This window comes from Primulina eburnea, chromosome 8 (assembly GCF_022965805.1).
Source record: "Primulina eburnea isolate SZY01 chromosome 8, ASM2296580v1, whole genome shotgun sequence".
NCBI lineage: Eukaryota > Viridiplantae > Streptophyta > Magnoliopsida > Lamiales > Gesneriaceae > Primulina > Primulina eburnea.
The window spans coordinates 37,985,505-38,007,410 of record NC_133108.1 but is presented as its reverse complement, the minus strand read 5'-3'; the positions used below and the strand labels follow the sequence as shown (position 1 = coordinate 38,007,410).

Here is a 21,906-nt window from a genome sequence, read left to right as displayed (position 1 = left end):
TCAAGTTCTTTGTGTGAAAATGAATGGTTAGTTGATTCTGCGTGCACTTTCCACATGTCCCCATTTAAAAATCAGTTTTCTAGTTATAAAGAAGTGAATCATGGGTCTGTTTCTATGGCAAATGAAAAATTGTGTCAAGTTGCTGGTCTTGGTGATGTATCGCTGAAATTTGATTCTGGTTATGTGTTAACTTTGAAAAATGTGAGGCATGTTCCTGATTTATGTCATAATTTGATTTCTTGTGCTGCATTAGAAGATGATGGTTTACAGGGTAGATGGGGAAATGGGGTTATGAAAATTATGAAAGGGTCTTTAGTGATTTTCAAAGCTGCCAAAAGGAGAAACTTGTATGTTTGTCATGCTGAATGTGAATCTTATGTGCAAAATTCTGTGAATGTTGTCTTAAGTGACAAAACTGATTTGTGGCACAAAAGATTAGGTCACATGAGTTCTAAAGGTCTTGAAATTTTGCACAAAGATGGTTATTTTGGTAGTGATAAATTGTCTTGTATGCCATTTTGTGATTCGTGTGTTCTGGGTAAACAGTCCAGAGTTATATTTCCAAATTCCCCTATTCCCAAACACTCTGTCACTTCTGAAATACTTGAGTATTTGCATGCTGATGTGTGGGGTCCTGCTAGTGTACCAACGCATGGTGGAAATCAGTATTTTCTATCTGTTATTGATGATTTTTCAAGAAAAGTTTGGGTGTTTTTAATGAGAAACAAATCTGATGTGTTTGAGAAGTTTAAAAACTGGAAAAACTTGATTGAAAATCAAACATGTAAGAAAATTAAAATTCTAAGAACTGATAATGGTCTTGAATTTTGTAATCGATTGTTTGACAATTTGTGTGCTGAATCTGGTATTCAAAGACATAGGACAGTCTCTTATACGCCTCAGCAAAATGGTGTAGCTGAGCGTATGAATAGAACTTTACTTGAAAGGGTGAGGTGCATGCTTGCTAGTTCTGGTCTTTCAAAAAAGTTTTGGGGTGAAGCTGTTTGTACTGCTGCTTATTTGATAAATAGGTCTCCTTCTGTGCCTTTGAATGGTAAGTGTCCAGAATCTGTGTGGTCTGGTACACAAATTAATTTTTCAAATTTGAAAGTTTTTGGTTGTTCTGCTTTTGTGCATCAGAAAAATGACAAACTTGAACCTAGATCTGTGAAATGTGTTTTTCTTGGCTATCCTGATGGGGTTAAGGGTTATAGATTATGGGTAAGGGAACAACCTGGTTTTAAAGTGTTAATCAGTAGGGATGTTGTTTTCAATGAGTCTGAATTTCCCTGTTTATCTGTTCCTTTACCTACTCCTGAACCTGCCACTGCTCCAAACAAGGTGGAGCATTTACTTGGTCCAAGTCATGATTCTGAAAATGTGCAGAATGTTCCTGATGTGAATATTTTACCTGAAAATCTGTCTGAATCTGTTTTTGATAATCAAGTTGATGCTGATGTGCATGAAGAAATTGCTGAAAATATTCCTGAAACCGATCTTAGTGATTTGAATGATTATCAATTGGCTAGGGATAGATCTAAAAGAAATATTAGGCAGCCACAACATTTTGATGATTTTCATATGACTTCTCATGCATTTAGTGTGTTTGAATCGATTGATAATGTTGAACCTAAGTCATATGAAGAAGCTTTAAAATCTGAAAATTCTGTGCAATGGTTAAATGCGATGAATGAAGAAATTAATTCGCTGCATGTTAACAACACTTGGATTCTTGTACCTAAACTTGGAAATTGTTCTGTTGTAGACTGTAAGTGGTTATTTAAGGTCAAGAATGAATGTGAATCTGTCAGATTTAAAGCTAGGTTAGTGGCTAAGGGATTTACTCAAAAGGAAGGGATAGATTATACTGAAATATTTGCTCCTGTTGTAAAGTTTACTACTGTGAGAATTATGCTTGCCCTTGTTGCTCAGTTTGATTGGGAGTTGAAACAATTAGATGTTAAAACTGCTTTTTTACATGGTGAACTTGATGAGAAAATTTTTATGAGACAACCTGATGGTTTTGTTGATTCTAAGTATCCTGATCATATTTGTTTGCTAAAGAAATCTTTGTATGGATTGAAGCAATCTCCTAGGCAATGGAACAAAAAGTTTGATGAATGCATGCTTTCTATGAATTTTACTAGAAGTAATTATGATCATTGCTTGTATTTCAAACAAAATGCTAAAGTTCCTGTTTTCTTGCTTATCTATGTAGATGATATGCTATTGATTAGTTCTTGTGTGAAAACCATTGATCATGTTAAAAATTGCTTAAGTGCTAAATTTGATATGAAATTCTTAGGAGATGCTAAACGTATTCTTGGCATGAACATTTATAGAGATAGAAAACGTTCTGTCATTTTGTTGAATCAGGATACTTATGTTAAGAAAGTTTTGAGTAAATTTTCCATGTTAAATGCAAAACCAGTCAATGTGCCTTTAGCTGGTCATTTTGTTCTAAGTAAAGAGCAATCCCCTAAAACTGATTTTGTAGTAGCCCGAATCCCAAATTGGGTAATTAACGGATTAATGGTGATTAATCATGATCGGAAGGTCCGAAGATGGTTCGGAAGCACCGAAGAGTTCGGAAGGACCGAAGTGAGTTCGGTGGATCCGATCATTAGGTGTCAAGAGTTGATCGACACGTGCAAGTTCGGACGGTCCGAAGTGTATGATCGGAGGATCCGAACATGAGCTGTCAAGAGCCAATGGACACGTAGAGTTCGGACGTTCCGAAGAGATGTTCGGAGGATCCGAACATGGCCTATAAATAGTGCTCGAATTCCTCATTTTGGATATTCATTTGTTGAGTTGTGGCTCTTCTTTGAGAGTTTTGGAAGGATTCTAGGGCTAGTTGTTGTTCGAGCGATAGCCAAGAGCTGCCGGGATTGGTAGCATAGCAGCGCCGGAGTTTCGAGGCAATCGACATCAAAGGGCTGTCGACGGACGAAGGTAAACCCTAAACCTTTGGTAGTACTAGGGAGTACTGGTTTTGCTAGCCGAGCATGGTAGTATTGTTCATTGGGTATGCTTTTGATGAATAGGCTTGGATTAGACCTGTTGTCTGGTTGTTCCAGTGGATTAGGATTGCTGTGATAGAGGTACGAAAGTACTATCCGAGATATCCTGGTTGAGTATACATTCTTATATGTGTTGCATGATTATGTGATGCATTGATATATGTCATATGATGCATGCTATTATGTCACGTTTATTACTGCACGTTGCATTTCATGTTGAGCCGTACCTTCTTCGAGATAGCCTTTACTGTTGAGCTGTATCTCTTTCGAGATAAGCTATATCTTGGGACCGCTCAGCCCTGTCTTGTGGACGCATGGACACCGAGAGTACACAGTGGCCGACGGGTCGGGAGGGCTTCGGTGGTCCGGGACATTTTAGGTCCACGTCCGTCTTGTAGTGGATGCAGTGACCCAGAGGTGTACCGCGCGGCACTATCCACCTGGCGCCTCTAGACTGAGCATTGTTGAGATCCTTTTGTGACTCCTGTTTCTTGATTACCCTGGTATCATGATCATAGCATGTGCATTTCATATAGGTCTGTATACTCATACTTTTGTACTGGGCGTTCTTATCGCTCACGTCCTCGGTTTTGTTTATCTTGGACACCCCATTCCCTCGGGGCAGGCCTCAGGTTGGACAGCTCGGGAAGAGCAGGAGGAGGACAGTGAGTATCTGGTTGGTTTAGTTTTCAGTACTATTCTATTTCGATTGGGTTATATAACCATTATTTTGTTGACTTTTTCCGCTGTTATCTCTGATTATTGTTAATTAGGTTAATTGCATGCTTAGTTCTTGATTAGTAGGTGATTCTGGAACGGGTCACTACAGATTTTGATGTTAAAAACATGAAGAATGTGCCATATTCAAATGCTATAGGTTCTGTCATGTATTTAATGGTTAGCACGAGGCCTGATATTGCATATTCTGTGAGTTGTTTGAGTCGGTATATGTCTAATCCCGGTGTTTACCATTGGAAAGCTGTCAAATGGATTTTGAGATATCTGAATGGTTCTGTGAAATATGGTTTAAAATTTTCAAAATCTGATGTTGGTGTTAAATTGGTTGGATATGTGGATTCTAACTATGCAAATGATAGGGACAATAGAAAATCAACAACTTCTTATGTGTTTACATTGTGTGGTGCTTGTATTAGCCGGAAATCTCAATTACAACACATAGTTGCTCTTTCAACCACTGAATCTGAGTATGTTGCTGTCACTGAAGCTTTAAAAGAAGCTATTTGGTTGAAAGGTCTTATTTCTGAAATTGGTTTTCTTGAAGGTGAAGTTGTAGTATTTTCTGATAGTCAGTCTGGTATACAACTGTGTAAGAATCCTGTTTTTCATGATAGAACTAAACACATTGATGTTAGATTCCACTACATTCGTGATGTGGTTGCTAAAGGCATAGTTTATCTTGAAAAAATCCCTTCTCAATTTAATCCTGCTGATATGGGAACTAAGTGTTTGTCTGTTGAAAAATTTATATCTTGTCTAAAAATTTTAAACTTTGATACTTCTGATTGATGTGTTCTGCTTTCTGTTCTGTAGTGTAGCTTACTTAGTGTTTGCTACATAATGGTACTTGTACTAACTTTGTGTTTTCTGCAAGTGGGGCAATGATGATGACTGTAGGTGACTCTCATGTCCAGTGAACCGGCGTTGGGCCGAAAGGTGGAGAAATGTTAGGTTTCGCCCAACTCTTACCCAAGCCCAAAATTCCCAAAGCCCTTTACTCCTTCCAACCCTTCCTCTATTTTCTGGGCTGTAGGGCTTAAGCGTGCCTTTCCCCTTTTCTATTTATAAAAGGCCGCCTTAGATCGCCTCTGTAGAACTGAGAGTGAGCAACGACTTCAGAGAAGAGAGATTGCGATACTTCGCTTCGCTTCGTGTGCGTCTTCCTTCGGTGTTGACCGAGTGTCATCGGTTTCTCTTTGCTCTGTGCTATTCTGTGTGTTTCTCTCTCGTTCTGTCACGGGATAAATCTGTGTGTGTGTGAACCTGCTGGTCGTGTTAGAAAGTGGGGAAGAAAGAGCGTGAGTTGAGGGCTTTAATCCGTTTTCTCTTGGGAAACCTTTGTGGTCTTCGTCTTGGTTCGCTGTGTTCTTAGGAGAGGCCGTATCAGTTTGTCTGAGCCTCGTTCAATTGCATATATCTTAGCTATATATATATGCTGCTGTATTTTTGTTGCTAGTTGGTTGCAGGTTGCTACGGAGTAAAAAGGCACGAGCTAGACGATCGATACCTAACATCAAGGTTCTTTTTACACGAGTTAGGGTCTTAGAACACAAATAATATGTTGCACAATCACGATAGAACAAAAGCTGGAACCCATCGTGTGTTTGGTGTTCTTAGGGGCTCGGTTTTTGGGAATTGAAGGCTGGACTTGGGCTCGGCTGGGACCAGGGCTAGCCATCCGTGAGGGGTCAGGGTAGGAGTCCTAGCCATGCTAGGACTCGACCACCAGGGCTGGGAGCTAGGACTCCAACCCGAGGGAGAGCAGCGCATGCGCGCTTGTGCGCAACAACACGCAAGGGTCCAGGGGCTCGGCCAGGGGGCTCAAGATCGGCTAGGTCAAGTGGTTAGGGTTCTAAGATGCTGCTCAAGGGTTAGGGTCAGAGGGTGATTTGGTTGGCTAGTCCTAGGCGCGAGTTCATGGAGTCCTACCATTCTAGGAGTTCTCGGCCACTTCATGCACTTAGGTTGTGGTTCGGTTTTAAACTTAGGGTCAAGTCCTAGGGGTCAACATGGGTCCAGTAGGTCCTAGGTGGTCTGGGAATGGGTTGGCTCAAGGTGGCTCAGGCATGGCTCGACAAAACCGAGAGTTGGCTCGAGGGTGGTCTAGGCATGGACTTAGGGTTTTCTTTTTGGAAAATAATTCGAAACATGGCTCATGGGGGTGGTTCACCAGGGCTAAAATAATATAAAAAATCTAAGCTTTTAATTTAGGAATTTATTATTAAATTTGGAATTAATTCATGATTAAAACGCCTTAAAAACAAATAATTAAGGATTAAATAAAAAGTTTAGTATTTAAGCTAAATAAAATTATGGAAAATTTAATTTAGGCTTAAATAATTATTTGGGACATGTTAGAGTCAATGGATTAAGAAAAGTCAAATTCGAGGATTTTTACGTCTAAGGGTAAAACAATAATTTTACATCTAGAAATTAGTAAACGTCATGGCAGTGCTCTGAATATTGTTTTATAAGTTAAAATGATTATTTTAAATGTTTATAGATTTTTATGATTTAATATAGATAAATTAAAGATATGTTGCATGCTTAGTTTAAAAAGAAAAAAAAATGATATTTTTATGCATGATTTTTGTAAAGTTATGATAATATGAGACGTTGGAGGACGTGAAGAAATTGTGACTATTATGATGTTATTATTAGAGATATCATGAGGGAAGAGGCTCCAGAGAGAGTCCATTTATGGGAGAAGGCCCCAGAAGGAGCTCATTCGTGGGAGAAGGCTTCAGAGGGAGCCCGTCTATGGAAGAAGGCCCCAGAGGGAGCCCAACGATCGTATTTCCATATAATGATGATAGGCCAAGGCTTAATTAACGGGTGAGAGTGTCGCTGATGTCCCCACCGCCCAGTACTGTGGTTACATAATGGATGGATCCATCGACCTTACGATGATACGAAAGTCACAATTAACGATCCAAATTCAATAAAAGAAAAATGTATATGCTTATGATGAAAGAAAAAGGGAAATATTTATGATAAAATGATGAATGATATTGAATGATGAAAAGGAAAAATGTTTATGTTTAACTCTATTGATCTTCATGAAAATGTTATTTGACGTACAAGTATTTTCACTGTTGCATGTGATTTTTATACGTATTATTTGTTATAAAAAATATGTTGTGTTTAATCTTTAGATTCACTAGGTGTGATCGATGCATGTGAGTTTGATGTTGATGGTAGTGGAGGTCTTGAGGGTTGATCTGACTGGACTGAAGGTGCACATGACCTGAGGATCATCGCTTCTAGTTTTCTGCACTTATCGTTTTATGATTTATGTTAAAGATTTTACGACTTTTAATTATGCTTTGAGTGGTTTTGGAGAGGTTTATAGTATGAGATATACTTTTCAAATTAATGCTTTTAGGTTTGGTAAAACGTTTAACGATTTTAACTTCTTGGATTTTTCAAATATTAGTTTGTTGGTTTATTTTAAATTGGTGTCAAAATATTTTATATATTTTGTATGTATAGTTCGGCCGATAGAGTGTTAAAAAATGTCTGATACTTTTAAAGCAAAAACGAGTAATGGACGTTTCAGCTCTTCTTCATTTTAATTGGTTCCTTACCTAGAGTTGGTTAGAGGTGTTCAAACTTCGGTAAAAATTGTAAATCCAAATCGAAGAAACTGAGGACTGAATCGAAATTTGAATTTTTAAATTTTGATATATATATATATATATATATATATATATATATATATATATATATATATTAAAACTAAAGTTCATATGTTGCGGTTTTCGATTATAAATGTCAAAACTAAACCAACCGTAAAAACCAAAATTTAATTAGAATAATAATATAATTTATTTATTTTATTTAGATTATATATTTATGAGATGATATTCAGTAAATGAAGAATATTTGTGTTGTTTGTTATTTATTTAGATTTTATAATTATAGGCTTTACAAGAAAATTAGTTAAAGAAAATATATAATTTAAAATATATTTTAATTATTAATTAAATAATTATCAAAATCAAATAAATCCAATAATTTTGATAGAAAATTGAACCGAGCTAAAGGAAACGGGACATTGGATTATATAATCCTAAAATCGAAATCAATTATGTAAAATTGAACCTACCGATGAACAACCTAACATTATCTTTCTTGCTCCATTGTCGATTGGGCCAAAGCACAACTCATGAAACGGGGTTCTGTTGTAACTACACACATTCAATTGACAATCTAAATCTAAAATAAATAAAAATATATTGATTTAATCAATTCAACATGTGTTTTATTAAAATATAGCGGTTTCACATACTCGATCGCTTTGGGTTACTCGCGTTTGTTAGATCTTAACTATTAGTTACAAAATACTAATAATCTTGATTTTGATGATAACAAAACTTGTTATTGTATTTTTTAACATATTTTATTAAGTGTGCAGTTGATAGTTGTCAGTTTTGAAGCGAAAACTAGTTGAAATATAATTTCAGCAAAACTTAGTTTCTGACAAGCTGAAGTATTTTGATCATATTTCATAGCTCGATGATGCAAATGACCAGCCACCAAAACTACCGATTAGAAAACAAAATTTTTCAGAAGTCATATTTTACAACATCTCAGTTGGATCAAACATCATCTAGGCGAAATATTAGTCGCAAGATCAAGCTGACAGAAACAGAAACAACAATCAGCTCAGTCTGATTAGTTCTGGTATTATGGTCATATTTCTCAGCTCGGTTATTCAAATAGAACGATTCAATATGCGTTATGAAGCTAAGAAAATGATCTACGAATCATATTCACAAATAAAAGTCTTAATCGGAACATAGCAAGCTAATAAACCACAATAAATTTACTGGTTCTGGACTGAATGAAGAACAAGTTCCAGATTAGCAACAGTCAGATCTGTCAAGCATATATCTTTCATACAAACTTGGAATTGAGTGATTGTTATTCCTTTGCTCTAGGAAACATAGAAATCCATTCATGAAAGCTAAGAGAAAGGGTTACAACTTTCATGCTTATCACTTTGTCCAGAAATCAATGAATCAATAGTTATAATCAAAAGAACAGAACAATTGGATTGGTTCAGCTCAATGTCAGAATCTATTATAACATTTCCAGACAATCATATTCTTGTATCTATCGTCTATATCATTATTGAAGGCCATAAATGTAACATATTGAAGATCAAATACAAGCTTAGAAATGAGATTCAAAGCATGTGCAATCTACATGAAAAAATTAGCTAGAATGAGAGCAAACCCAAGTATGATAATATATTTGAGATATACAAATACTATAAAAGATTATATCCTCACACAATCAATCACATATACATTAGAGTTGTGCTTCAAAGTTTTAGTTAAGTGATAGTCTTCAGACAAATATATTAAAGATTATGTTTGTAGTCTTGATATAAGAAACGTTAAAAATAGTGTGAATTGTGAGATTGAGGCCTACAATCGAGTATGTTAAGGGTTTTAATTATTCAATAGATGAGTCTAAATTGAAATGAATTTGTACAAAGAGTTGTATAAATCAAAATCTTCTAGTGGATCCTTCCTAGGTTAAAGAAGGCGTGACATATGAGTTGTTAATCTCCGAACATCCATAAAAAATTCATGTCTATTTATTTATCTCATTTACTTACTATTGTTGTTGTTTTTAAGATGCATTATTGAAGCATTTTATGTATTATTCAAATACCAAAATATTGTATACACATTGTTTGATAAAATGATTCAACCAAAACATGTTTACTCATTCAACTTGCATATCTTTTAAATATTTTCCGAAATTTTTAATCGATTTTTAAGATAGATTATTTTTAAAGTCGTCCGCTTAGAAACCAAATTCGATTTAATTTCTCCATGTTCAATATTTCAAAAACCAAATTATTGTAACTCAATGTTTGTCCTTCAATCGATTCTATCATTACATGTGTAGGGCAATGCTTGTACAAATAGGATCAAATTAGTGTCTACACGAGTCAGATCGAATTTTCCGGTAACTCGAACTAATTAGTGAGCAATGCTAAAAAGAGAGAAGTCGAGTTATCCAAAACAGGGGAACGCGATTTTTTCTATTTCGCCTTTTCCCTTTCTGGGGTCAAGCTTGGGAATGCGATTTTAGCCACCGTTGTACGAATATTGAGTGAAACTCTGCCATTTGATCCTTCCTGGCCGGAAAAGGGTTTTCGGTTTCAGACTTATCGCGAGCTCGAAGCTGCCCGCTGGCGCTTACACGCACAGATTCATATTCTCGTGGCAACACTCCTTGCCTGGCCTGCGACTGAGCGGCGCGTGAAGTGAAGAAGCAGACAGATTTTGTAGAAAAAAAATAGGGTTAGGATTCAAAAAATGGAAGAGATGAAGAAGAGGAAGCTTGAGGAAATCGGAAACGGGCAGATGTTGCCAAACTTAAATGAAACAGATACGTTTTCAACCGTGGAAGAATTACGTGCGCTCCTCGACCCGCTCGCTAAGCCGCAGCTTGTCGATCTCCTCTCGAAAGCGTAATACCCGCCCTAACTCTATTTCAGCGCCTTATAGTTTTTACGTATTTTCTCTATCTTGGCTTTCAATATTTTGTTTGTATTTATGAAATAAAATATGGTTTGCTGGAACCGTTGTTGTTCCTTACAGGCGTTTGAATTGACGTATTTTTTATTTTTGCTAGGAAAATTATCGTAACAGTTGGGTGTTTGGAGGATTAGATAACTGTTATTTATGAAGATTAATTTTGTTTGCTTTTATAATATACGTCAAATAGGCATCCTCTACACTATTTTCGAATACCGTTTTTGTAGGGTGAAGCATTGGACGTGGTAAATTAGGGCTTATGTTCCTATTTTTTTCCCTTTTATTACCTTGCCCGGAGGGTTACTGGTGACTAAAAGTTTATAGGTAGTGAATCTATTAGTATTTTTATGGTAATTATTTTACTGCAAGTTTTTTCATTCCCAAATTTTGTTGTATTTGCCACCACCTGAGAAATGAATCTACTGTATCTTCAAGTGTTTGGGGTAGAGTCTCTATTGAACTAGAGATTCTCACTGAAATAATTCTATATTGATCTGAGGGACGTGGTTTCATGTAGATGAGGAATTTAGAATTTGTAGGATTGGATTGAAGGAAACATTTATAAATGTTATTTCTTAAGCTTGGGTTGTGGGATCAATTACTAAGATGTTAGTGCATTCTGGGCTTTGAACTAAAATGGTGCATGAATTTTCTTATCTTTTTCTATTTAGCTCTTTATTTGTAATAGAAATTACTCATCTTACATGGCTATCTCTTTGGTGCTGCCTTAATCTTTTATCTTCTTCAGTCTATTCACAAGAATGTTTTGTTAGAAGAGGGCTATGCAGTATGGATGCTTGTTTGCATCTGAATGTTTTATGCTCGGGGACCATTATCATGTTCCTCCTCGTGATGTGCTGTGTGAATTGACATTGTGTGTGGGTGCTTGTTTGCATGTTCTGGCGTGAAGAGGGTCACAATATCCTTCTATTGCTGAAGAAATTAGAAGTGTTGCAAGTGCTGATCCTGCCCTTCGAAAGCTTTTTGTTCGTGGTTTAGCATGGAATACTTCTTCAGAAACTTTGTGTGCTGTGAGTGATTTGGTGCCTGTGGACTGTATTTTGTGTTTTCTTGTTAACTGCATTCTGAGATATGATCTCTTGGTCACTGGAAGAACTAACCACACATGATATCATGCTTTGTGTAAGAGTAACCTAAACCTTACAACTTATTGACATGGATGACTTGTCCAGGCATTTCAAGAGCATGGTGAGATCGAAGAGGGTGCTGTAATCCATGACAAAGCAACTGGAAAGTCTCGTGGTTATGGTTTCATCACCTACAAAGATATGGAATCAGCTCAGAGAGCACTGAGAGCACCTGGAAAGATGATTGACGTGAGCATAATGATTCTTTTGACACAAATGAAACAACAAATACTGTGTGCTGAATGTGTTTGTAAATTATTCAAAGCTCCCTGCTCCCCTACCACACACACACAGCTGTCTTCTCGTCTCATTTTATCCTGTCTACCTTAGGGTCGTATGGCTGCTTGTAACCTTGCAAGTGAGGGGTTGAACAACAGCAGTTCTACTCTTGATCAAGCCCAAAGGAAGCTTTATGTTGGAGGTTTGTCACCTGAAACATCTAGTGAAATGTTGCTTTCCTATTTCGGAAGACATGGTGAGATAGAGGAGGGTTCTGTTGCATATGACAAGGACTCAAACAAATCTCGGTAAAAAGGCATCTGGTATTTTCTTTTTCGTGTAAACAGTGTTTGTGTTGGTAGATCTCATTAATTTACTTGTTTTACATGAAGTGGTTTTGGCTTTGTTACTTACAAGACTGTGGAGGCGGCGAAGAAAGCTTTAGATGACCCCCAAAAGATACTCGGAGTGAGTAAAGTTTTTAGAAATATGGAAGTTGATGAACTGAACTTGCGTCATAGATATCATGAGTTTTACGAATAAAACTGCAATGAAAAATTGAGCTTTTAAATTCGAAAATTAAATCGAATGTTGTGGTTAGATGGAAAGAGTTTAGTTTTATGTTAATTCTTTTCCTTGCAATTGTTGCAGGGAAGAAATATCACGGTGAAGCTTGCTGATAATTACAAAGGCAAAGTGACTCCAGCTGGTGTGGTTCCGGTTCCGGTTCCAGTACATATGACTGCTGGCTATCAGCAGAAAGCATATTCTGAGTCTGTAGCCTCTATTGGTTATTCTTATTCCCTATCTATGGCGTCATTTGGTTCCTACACGAGTCCCTCTGCAGCTTCAGCACCCTACTCAGCTCAGCCACAGTATTCTTATCCCCAATTTTCTGTTAGGAAAGATGCCTCACCATCACCTACGGCATATGGGGGGTACCCTTATTACATGCCAAAGCAATAGCAGCTCGATCTCCATGAAAGCATGTCACTTCATGACACCTCTTATTATCACTTCAAATGTGTTTAAACACCTTCTCATATTTAAGACTTGCGGATTTTCTTCATTATGATCTGATTGTTTATGCCGTCGGTATTATGATGAGGAAGGTAGTGATTGTGAGCGTTTTACTAGTGAGAGCCATATGTTTTTGTGTTTGTGAATTGGAAAACCATTCGAATTTTAGTTGATGGCAGTAGAGGTGGGCATTTGAATTTGGGTTTTATTTTTTTAAAAAAAATCAGGTTCGGGTTAAAACCCTAACCTGACTAGTTAAAATTGGGTCGGATGTCCGGAAAACCCGATCGGGTACTCAAAGCCCGTTTAAAAAAATTAGGGGATTGAGTTCCTTAATTCTAATTTGCCCTACAACTTGGCGAGCTCAGAAGAACTGCGGAGAAGGCTCGCAGCAGCTCCAAACTCTCGCCCCAATCCTTTCCCCTCCCAAATCCTCCTGATTCGCTGTTGGATCTTCTGCAGGCCTGGAGAATCCTCGCCGTTTATTCCCCGTCTTCTCTCGTCATTTAAGCACCGTTTCTAGGGATGTGAGTGCAACAAAAAGTGTGGAGGATGTAATGACAATTGCCACTGGTCATGAGCGTGAGGAGCTCCAAGTCTGTTCAAAGGACAAGATATTCTTGAAATAAATTACTCGTACGGTTCATTCGAAACTAAGGAAGAACCTGTTGTGATCGAGTCTTATAACAAAACAATTGTGGGATGCTTGGGAGCAGGAGAAGATTGATATGATGTTTGGTTCTGGCTAGAGAAGGGCAAACCACATGAATGCCCAGTATGCTCGCAGTACTCTGTTATAAGGGGTTGGCTCAGTTGGACCACCCGATGGACCTGGAGACGAGTTAGAAGATGAAGATGGTCATCACCAATGAACTTAGTTGGCAATTTTTTTGAAACGCTCCGAAAAACCCGAACCATCAAGTACCCGACTAGTCTTGTAGCCAAAAAATGGGGTTGGGTTCGGGTATTAAAAATGTAACCCAATAAATCGGGTCAGAACCTGAAAAATCCCGAACCAGTTCTGAAAAACCCGAACCCAATCAAGTATCAGACTAGTCTGGCAGCCAAAAAATGGGTTTGGGTTTATATATTGAAAATGTTACCCAAAAAATCGGATACCCGAACACAACTACAAAAATCCGAAAATTCGATCAGTATTCAGTGCCCACCCCACGGCAGTATTATATGTCAACAACTGAATTTATATGTTGCAGTCTTGCACATGTGAAGCGCGCTCATACTATCTTGTCGTTTCTTGTTGGATCGAACCAAATAAATTTATATTAGTAAGATATAGACCCAAAGTACATTTTTAACCATTTGTCCAACACAAAAAAGCACTGGTTCTGGAGCTTCAGAGAATGGAGGATCACGAAGACAAGAATTACCAAAAATATGAGCTAGTTTGTTCGCAGATCTTGAACTAAATCCAGTCATTGTTGATGTTGAGGGAGGTTAGAAATCGGATACTGAACATGCCGCATCCGATTCAATCACTTAGCCATTCACAACAGCTCTCTTCGTTTGAGGTTCTTCTTTGCCTTCCGTTGTGATTATTCTTCCACGGTGCGTTTGATATTTTGTGCTTCTTTGACTGGGTCGACCGCTTTAAAGAATTTGAATGGCTTGCAAATTCCATGTTTACTCCACAGTGATTGTATCTTTGAAAATGTAAAGTTACAAGTAGGATGAGTTAAAATCTTGTTTCAACATATTCACTTGCGCATGTTTGATAGAATACAAGGGGCCAATTAAAAAATTGTGATTAAGACATAAATGATTTAAAAAATAAAGACTCTGGCTTTTTTTTTTAAAAAAGAAGGAGTTGACTCTTGATTATTACGTTAAACCTTAATTAAATTTTTAACTTAATAAATTAATTGTTCTCTTCTCTTTCTTCTCGGTCGACGCACATCTTTCCCAAGTAAAAATGAAATTGGGTCACCTGCTCCCCAAATTTAAAAACATTATCTACCATATATACTGCTTTCGCATTACATTAAATCGAACTTGACCACCTGTTGTTGCTCATATGTTGTTGCTCATTTCTCAGATCTAGATCTAAATCTACTCCTGCATATCTTGCTCGATTCTTCTATATATTTGAAGATCAATTCGTTTGTATTTGAAGAAAAAACACAGGTAAGTTTTCTCCATTTTTCTTAAACTCCATTCACTGTTTTCTTCATGTAGCGATCGACCAAAATTAACTCGGTCAATGAAGAATATTTGTCGACCAAAATTAAGTCGGTCCTTCTTGGTCGACCAATGAAGAATTCGGTCGACCGAGAAGTATTCTTCTAGGTCGACTGACTTAATTTCGGTCGACCAAGTTTTGGGTCGACCTGGTGTGGCCACACTTTTTTTATTATTATTAAAAAAAATCCCATTGTAATTATCATATTTTTTATTTTTTGGTTAATTTTGTAGATATGCCAACAGTTATTGTTGTTCATTACGATGGGAAATGAGAAGTGAGGGAGAAGCTAATATATAAATAGAATCCAGGGCCCAATGCAAAGTTTGTTGCTATTCCAGTGGATGATGAAATTTGTTATTTTGAAAATTTAAAAAGTGAACTATATAGAACTGGGAAAGTAGAAGATACTGCCAACTTGAGGTTGAGTTATATTCTAGATTTTACGTACAATATTCAACCGATTTATATAGAGAATTGACCATGATTTGAAAGCATATTTGTATCTTGGTTGTCCTGAGAAGTAGGCCAGTGCTTCAAGTTGAATTTGAACGTGTTGCTTCTTTTGATGTTTTTGATAATGTGCACGGATACGGTATTGATGAAAACAATTGCAATTTTAACGAACAGAGACATTTTGATGATTATTTTTACTTGAATATTGTTTCTGTGGATCGTAATAATAGCAGTGACTTTTTCGACGAAGCACATAATATGGATGCCATGCATGTGGATCGTAGTAACACGGACGAGTTATATGATGAAGCATGTAATGACACAAATGAGGTCGAGAGAAATGTGGTTGCAAGTAATGACGCAAATTTGGTTGCAGATGTGGATATTGATGATGACATATTTTCATTCACCGATGATTCAAACTTGCTTGTTGGTCAAGAATTTCCAAACCGAGAAGCGGTGAAAAAAGCTAATTAGAATAAGTTTGGAAGCTTACTTTGAAAAAGTGTACGCCGTAAAATGTGTAGTGTCTGATTGTAAGTGGAGAATCTGGGCCTCAAAGATTAAGAATGATTCACGTGCATTCTCCGTTCAGGCATATTGCAATACACACACATGTGGTTCGACTGGGAGACGAAATATAATCTGTGGAGCGAGTTCTGCTGTTGTTCGTGATATGTTGGTGGATAATTTCCAAGGACATCTAGTGCCAATTGTACCAAAAGTGGTGATGCGCAATATTATGAATGCTGATATATCTTACTACAAGGCTTGGAAAGGGAAAGAACTAGCAGAAAATATGTTGAAAGTTGATCCTATGAAGAGTTTTTCTCTATTGACTTGTTATTTGCACATGGTTGAGCAGATGAATCGAGGAAGCATAACAGAAATATTTGTCGACGAGGAAAATCGATTCAAGTATATGTTTTTTGTCTTGGGTGCATGCGTCAGAGGATATCGAAGTATGCAGAAAGTTGTATCAATTGATGGTACGTGGTTGATGGACAAGTATAATGGTGTTTTACTGGTGGCATCGGCACAAGATGAAAATTATCACCAATATCCTTTGGAGTGGGGTATCGTTAAGCCTTTCGAGTTTGATATTGCATACAATAATTTTAGGAATAGATATCCTGAGGCAACACAATTTTTGGACGAGAGAGATTCACTTGATAGATAGACTCGAGCATATTGTCCAAAGACCCGTTACAATATTATGATGACAAACGGGGTTGAGTAGATCAATTCTAAACGGGGTCCACAAGTAGTCTAGTATTGATTGACTCAACCCCGTTTGTCATCATAATATTGTAACGGGTCTTTGGACAATATGCTCGAGTCCATCTATCAAGTGAATCTCTCTCATCCAAAAATTGCGCTGCCTCAGGATATATCCCTAAAATCATTGTATGCAATATCAAACTCGAAAGGCTTACAAATTTTTGCAATGTGCAAAAAAATTTCGGTTGCACCCTTCTTTTTGCATCTAGTTTTAATGTTTTGGGATAAATGCCACGTACAATGACCATGATGCGCATTTCTATAGACATTCGAAACCACATTAATGATTCCCTGATGCCTGTCTGAAATTATCATCTGTTCATCCTTGTCTGGTATTACTTCTAACAACTTCGTCAAAAACCAACTCCACGAAGAAGTACACTCGATATCTACGATTCTCCCCGCCAAAAGATATTGGTGATAATTTCTATCTTGTGCTGATGCCACCAGTAAAACACCATTATACTTGCCCTTCAAGCATGTACCATCAATTGATACAACTTTCCGCATACTTCGATATCCTCTGACGCATGCACTCAAGGCAAAAAACATATACTTGAATCGATTTTCTTCGTCGACAAATATGTCTGTTATGCTTCTTCGATTCATCTGCTCAACCATGTGCAAATAACAAGTCAATAGAGTGAAACTCTTCGTAGATCACCTTTCAACATATTGTCTGCTAGTTCTTTCCCTTTCCAAGCCTTGTAGTATGATAATCAACATTCATAATATTGCACATCATCGCCATCATCGCTTTTGGTACAATTGGCACTGTATGTCTTTGGAAATTATCCACCAACATATCACGAACAACAGCAGAACTCGCTCCACGGATTCTCTTTCGTCTCTCAGTCAAACCACATGTGTGTGTATTGCAATATGTCCGAACGGAAAATGCACGTGAATCATTCTTAATCTTTGAGGTCCAGATTTTCCACTTACAATCAGACACTACACATTTTACGCGTACACTTTTTGGCTAACTTTTAACCGTCTCAAATTCAAAGCAAGCTTCCAAACTTATTCTAATTAGCTCTTTTTTCACCGCTTCTCGGTTTGGAAATTCTTGACCAACAAACAAGTTTGAACCATCGGCGAATGAAAATGTGTCATTATCAATATCCACATCCGCAACCAAATTTGGGTCTTTAATTGCAACCACATTTTCCTCGACCTCATTTGCGTCATTACGTGCTTTATCATCTGTGTTACTACGATCCACATGCATGGCATCCACATTATGTGCTTCGTCGAAAAAGTCACTGCCATTATTACGTTCCACAGAAACAATATTCAAGTGAAAATAATAATCAAAATGTCTCTGTTCGTTAAAATTGCAATTGTTTTCATCAATACCGTATCCGTGCACATTATCAAAAACATCAAAAGAAGCAACATGTTAAATTTCAACTTGAAGCACTGCCTACTTCTCGGACAACCAAGATACAAATATGTTTTCAAATCATGGCCATTCTCTATATAAATCGGTTGAATGTTGCACGGCAAATCTAGAAGATAACTCAACATCAAGTTGGCAGTATATTCTACTTTCCCAGCTCTATATAGTTCACTTTTTAAAATTTCAAATTAACAAATATCATCAGTACATCGGAATAGCAACAAACTTTGCATTGTGGCCCTGGATTTCATTTATATACCAGCTCCTCTCTCACTTCTCATTTCTCATCGAAATGAACAACAATAACTGTTGGCATAGAAACAAAATTCACCTAAAAATATGATAATTACAATGGGCAAAATTTTTTAATAATAAAAAAAGTGTGGTCACACCAGGTCGACCCAAAATAAGTCGGTCGACCAAGAAGAGTTTTGTCGGCCAAGAAGAATTCTTCTTGATCGACCGAGTTAATTTTGGTCGAGAAATATTTTCATTGACCGAGTTAATTTTGGTCGAGAAATATTCTTCATCGACTGAGTTAATTTTGGTCGAAATGAAGAAAACAATGAAAGAGGTTCAAGGAAAATGGAGAAAACTTACGGTGTTTTTTCTTCAAATACAGACGAATTGGTCTTCAAATACAGAAGAATCGGGCAAGATATGCAGGAGTAGATTTAGATCTAGATCTGAGAAATGAGCAACAACAGGTGGTTATGTTCGATTTAATGTAATGCGGAAGCAGTATATGTGGTAGATGAGGTTTTTAAATTTGGGGAGGTAGTAACCCAAGCCTTTTTTTAATTGGGGAAGAGATGCGTCGACCGAGAAGAAAGAGAAGAGAACAATTATTTTATTAAGTTAAAAGTTTAATTAAAGTTTAATGTAATAATCAAGAGTCAACTCCTTCTTTTTTTTTAAAAAAAAGTCAGAGTCCTTGTTTTTTAAATATTTTCTCTTAATCCCATTTTTTTAATTGGCCCATTTTAACGTATTAACACTTAAAATATAAGAACATTTATGTAAATTGACATACGGATCCTTTTTTATATAAGTCCAAAAGGACTCTCTTTTCCCTAAATTTTCCGAATACAAGTAATTCATACTTTACACATTTTAATATCTCATTTGTCAATTCAAATGTTAAAAGTATGTTTGTTGATTATTTCTTAGGGTATTTTGACTAGGGGTGGACGGTACGGTATATCGTACCGAACTACGGTACCGTATACCATACCGTAAATATCGGTATGGAATTTTTTCATACCGGTACCGGAAATTTGGTATATCGTATATTCGGTATACCGAATTTTCGATATGAAAAAAGTTTATATCGGTACCGAAATACCGAAAAAAATAATTTCGTACCGATACCGAAAATTTCGGTGCGGTAGGTATACCAATTTTTTCGGTAAATATGGTATTTTTTTTGGTACGATTTTTCGGTATTTCGATATTTCGATATTTTTTCCCACTCCTGATTTTTACGTTGCTTATGTTTGATTCATATTCTAATGCGTCGGTTCACCACTTCATACAAATGTTGTCTTTCACCTTGCCATCACCCATCTTTTCTTTGATTTCGAAGCACAAGCTGTTTTGTTGGAATACTTGCATTCCACCAGGGTTTGCAGTTTATGGATGCTGAGACCATGAATAAAGATTCTCCAGAGTTTTTTGATAGGTTGTTGAAGAGGATATATATTGACAATGCTGATGTGAGCCGGTCCATTGTCGCGGTTCTTGAGGTACCATCCCATTAATGAGTTTGAACTACCCATAGCTTCTTCCTCGCAATTTAATGTTCTTGAATGATGATCGATTGTTGGAGAACTATTATGTCTTGTATAATTATGGCATTGCGCGAAACAAGATAGGAAAGATTTATAAGGAAGCAACATAAATTTTTGGGTATGATTATGGGTTTTGCAATCAAAGCTTCAATCTTTTCAGGGTTTGGGGTTAAAACAGTCTCTTGTGGTTAAGATTATTGCTTCAAGTCCTTATCTTTTGAGAGGAAATATGAATGAAAAATACGTTGAGATTCTGCCGAAGTTAAAGAATGCAGGAATTCATATTGACTGGTTTGAAGAGCATATCTCCGAAGAGAACTACAACTGGAAATGTATGCTTGAGCTTGTGTGCTTACCAAGTGAGTTGGGCTTGAGTGAGCATGAATTATGGAAACTGATTGTTCAACATCCTGACATTGTACTTAAGCGCTCTGGACTTTTTACCTTTTGCCTATTTGGGTTCTTGTTGAAATTTGGAACCTTGAAGAGTGAAGTACAAAACACCTTTCTTCAGTTTCCGCAGATATCAGTTGTAATGTATATCAATAATTTACGTCAGGGCTACACATTTCTCATTGAAATTGACATGCCTGTTCGAGATATTTGTAATATCTTGGTTCATACCAATCCTGCTTGGCTCGTGTGAACTCAAAAAAGTTAAAAGCTTAATGGGTGCCTTGAACTGCGGTAAGAGCAGGCTTGGTCAAATGATAAGTAAGATCCTAATGTGCTGAAGACATGGATCCTTGGAAGGAGAATTGATCGGCTACCAGATCCAAGCAGGGTTCTAAAAGAGAGGGAAATCAAAACTGATTTTTTTTTTTAGTCTAGGCTTTGTTGAGAAGTCAGAGGAATGGAAAGAGCTATTAAAGAGTATCGAGGCAAAGGAGTGGAACTTCAAGAGAGATTTGATTGTTTAGTGAACAGTGGAAGGCATAACGATGGTCAAATTATCTCCTCAAATTCTCAACAGTCCAAAGATATAATTGAAACAAAGATAAATTCTTTTGCAAAAGAATGGGCTACCCAGTGACTGATTTGCTCACTCATCCTCCCCTTGTATCTTATACAATCGAGAGGGTGAAGCTTAAACTTTTGACTTATAAATGGCTCAAAGACGAAAGAACAGTGTATCCAAAGTTATCCTTGAGCACTCTCATGTCATGCTTAGAGGAAATATTTGTAAGGCTTTATGTCAATTCTCATCCCAGGGGTTGGAATTTTGGATGAAAATGAAGGAAAAAATATATTCTAAATGAAAAAGTTTCCTCCCTTTTTTACTTGGTCTCAGATGCTTATCAACTGAGCTGCCATACAAATGTTAACACTTGACATGAAAGAACTTTTAAGCAAATGTAGAGTTCAAAATAACCAAGTGATTGTCTAGGTAGAGTTGCAAATTTGAATTATCGATCTAAGACTCTGGACACTTGAGATAATCCCACAAAACAATAAAAAATTATAGTCTTTTGTGATGGAATGCACCCTTTTCTGGCATGGAGGAGTTGCTGAAATTCAGTCCGCTCGCTACTTTTTCACTCGAGTAAGCTCGCTACTTTTTCACTCGAGCAAGCTAAAGCAAAAAATGTAGTCTCAATGATTTTGTTCCTTAATGATCTTCATTTGAAACTACAATTAACAGGTTCAGTTGATGTCTCATTATCATAAGAAATGTCAGTAATGTAGGTGGTCCTCATGGTTACCAGTACATGGCCTTTGATATATATTTTTATGGTAAATGTTATTCATAGCTTACTACCCCCACAAAAACACTTTACCTTCGGGACAGTAAATGAATTTCCCTCGAGATTGTTCATGTGGAGGATGATTTTTTTTGCCTGAATATCCTGCCAGATTGACCAAGGCTGATACTGAATCCTTAGAAATAACAGCGGAATAGCTTCTAAGGAGATATGTCCCTGTGTTCCATAGGGGAGTAGAGCTTTTCTGAACCAGAAGAAAGTCTCTTTCGTTCTTCGAGACCAATTCCATCAAGTTCCATGTTAGAAATTCACATTTTTCAACGACTTACTAATAAAATTTCAAGTTTTGTTTTTGTTTTTATTCTTGCT

The 21,906-nt window shown here is 36.9% G+C and overlaps 2 protein-coding genes across 3 annotated transcripts; both read left to right on the top strand.

Moving 5' to 3' along the window:
• Window positions 1-9,798: 9,798 nt before the first annotated feature.
• LOC140839566 (UBP1-associated protein 2C-like) lies at window positions 9,799-12,907 on the top strand. Its single transcript, XM_073206370.1, has 6 exons — window positions 9,799-10,254; window positions 11,232-11,352; window positions 11,515-11,658; window positions 11,800-11,996; window positions 12,081-12,156; window positions 12,340-12,907. Exons 1-6 carry the CDS (start codon window positions 10,100-10,102, stop codon window positions 12,652-12,654), a joined length of 1,008 nt encoding a protein of 335 aa, XP_073062471.1. The 5' UTR covers window positions 9,799-10,099; the 3' UTR covers window positions 12,655-12,907.
• Window positions 12,908-13,076: 169 nt separating this feature from the next.
• On the top strand, window positions 13,077-21,682 carry LOC140839567 (uncharacterized). 2 transcript variants are annotated; one of them, XM_073206371.1, is made up of 3 exons: window positions 13,077-14,237; window positions 19,667-19,789; window positions 19,995-21,682. In XM_073206371.1, exons 1-3 carry the CDS (start codon window positions 14,151-14,153, stop codon window positions 20,478-20,480), a joined length of 696 nt encoding a protein of 231 aa, XP_073062472.1. In that variant the 5' UTR covers window positions 13,077-14,150; the 3' UTR covers window positions 20,481-21,682. The 2 variants fall into 2 exon arrangements, with proteins under 2 accessions (XP_073062472.1, XP_073062473.1); XM_073206372.1 differs by having other exon boundaries at window positions 13,077-14,274.
• Window positions 21,683-21,906: the final 224 nt, after the last annotated feature.

What these genes read in the sequence shown, in the direction of transcription:
- LOC140839567 (XM_073206371.1), top strand. Translation starts at nt 14,151, where the DNA reads ATGTTGAGGGAGGTTAGAAATCGGATACTGAACATGCCGCATCCGATT. An exon ending in AACAGCTCTCTTCGTTTGAG is followed by an intron (nt 14,238 to 19,666) that starts GTTCTTCTTTGC and finishes GCATTCCACCAG; the next exon opens with GGTTTGCAGTTTATGGATGC. An exon ending in CCATTGTCGCGGTTCTTGAG is followed by an intron (nt 19,790 to 19,994) that starts GTACCATCCCAT and finishes CAATCTTTTCAG; the next exon opens with GGTTTGGGGTTAAAACAGTC.
- LOC140839566 (XM_073206370.1), top strand. Translation starts at nt 10,100, where the DNA reads ATGGAAGAGATGAAGAAGAGGAAGCTTGAGGAAATCGGAAACGGGCAG. An exon ending in CACCTGGAAAGATGATTGAC is followed by an intron (nt 11,659 to 11,799) that starts GTGAGCATAATG and finishes TGTCTACCTTAG; the next exon opens with GGTCGTATGGCTGCTTGTAA. An exon ending in ACCCCCAAAAGATACTCGGA is followed by an intron (nt 12,157 to 12,339) that starts GTGAGTAAAGTT and finishes CAATTGTTGCAG; the next exon opens with GGAAGAAATATCACGGTGAA.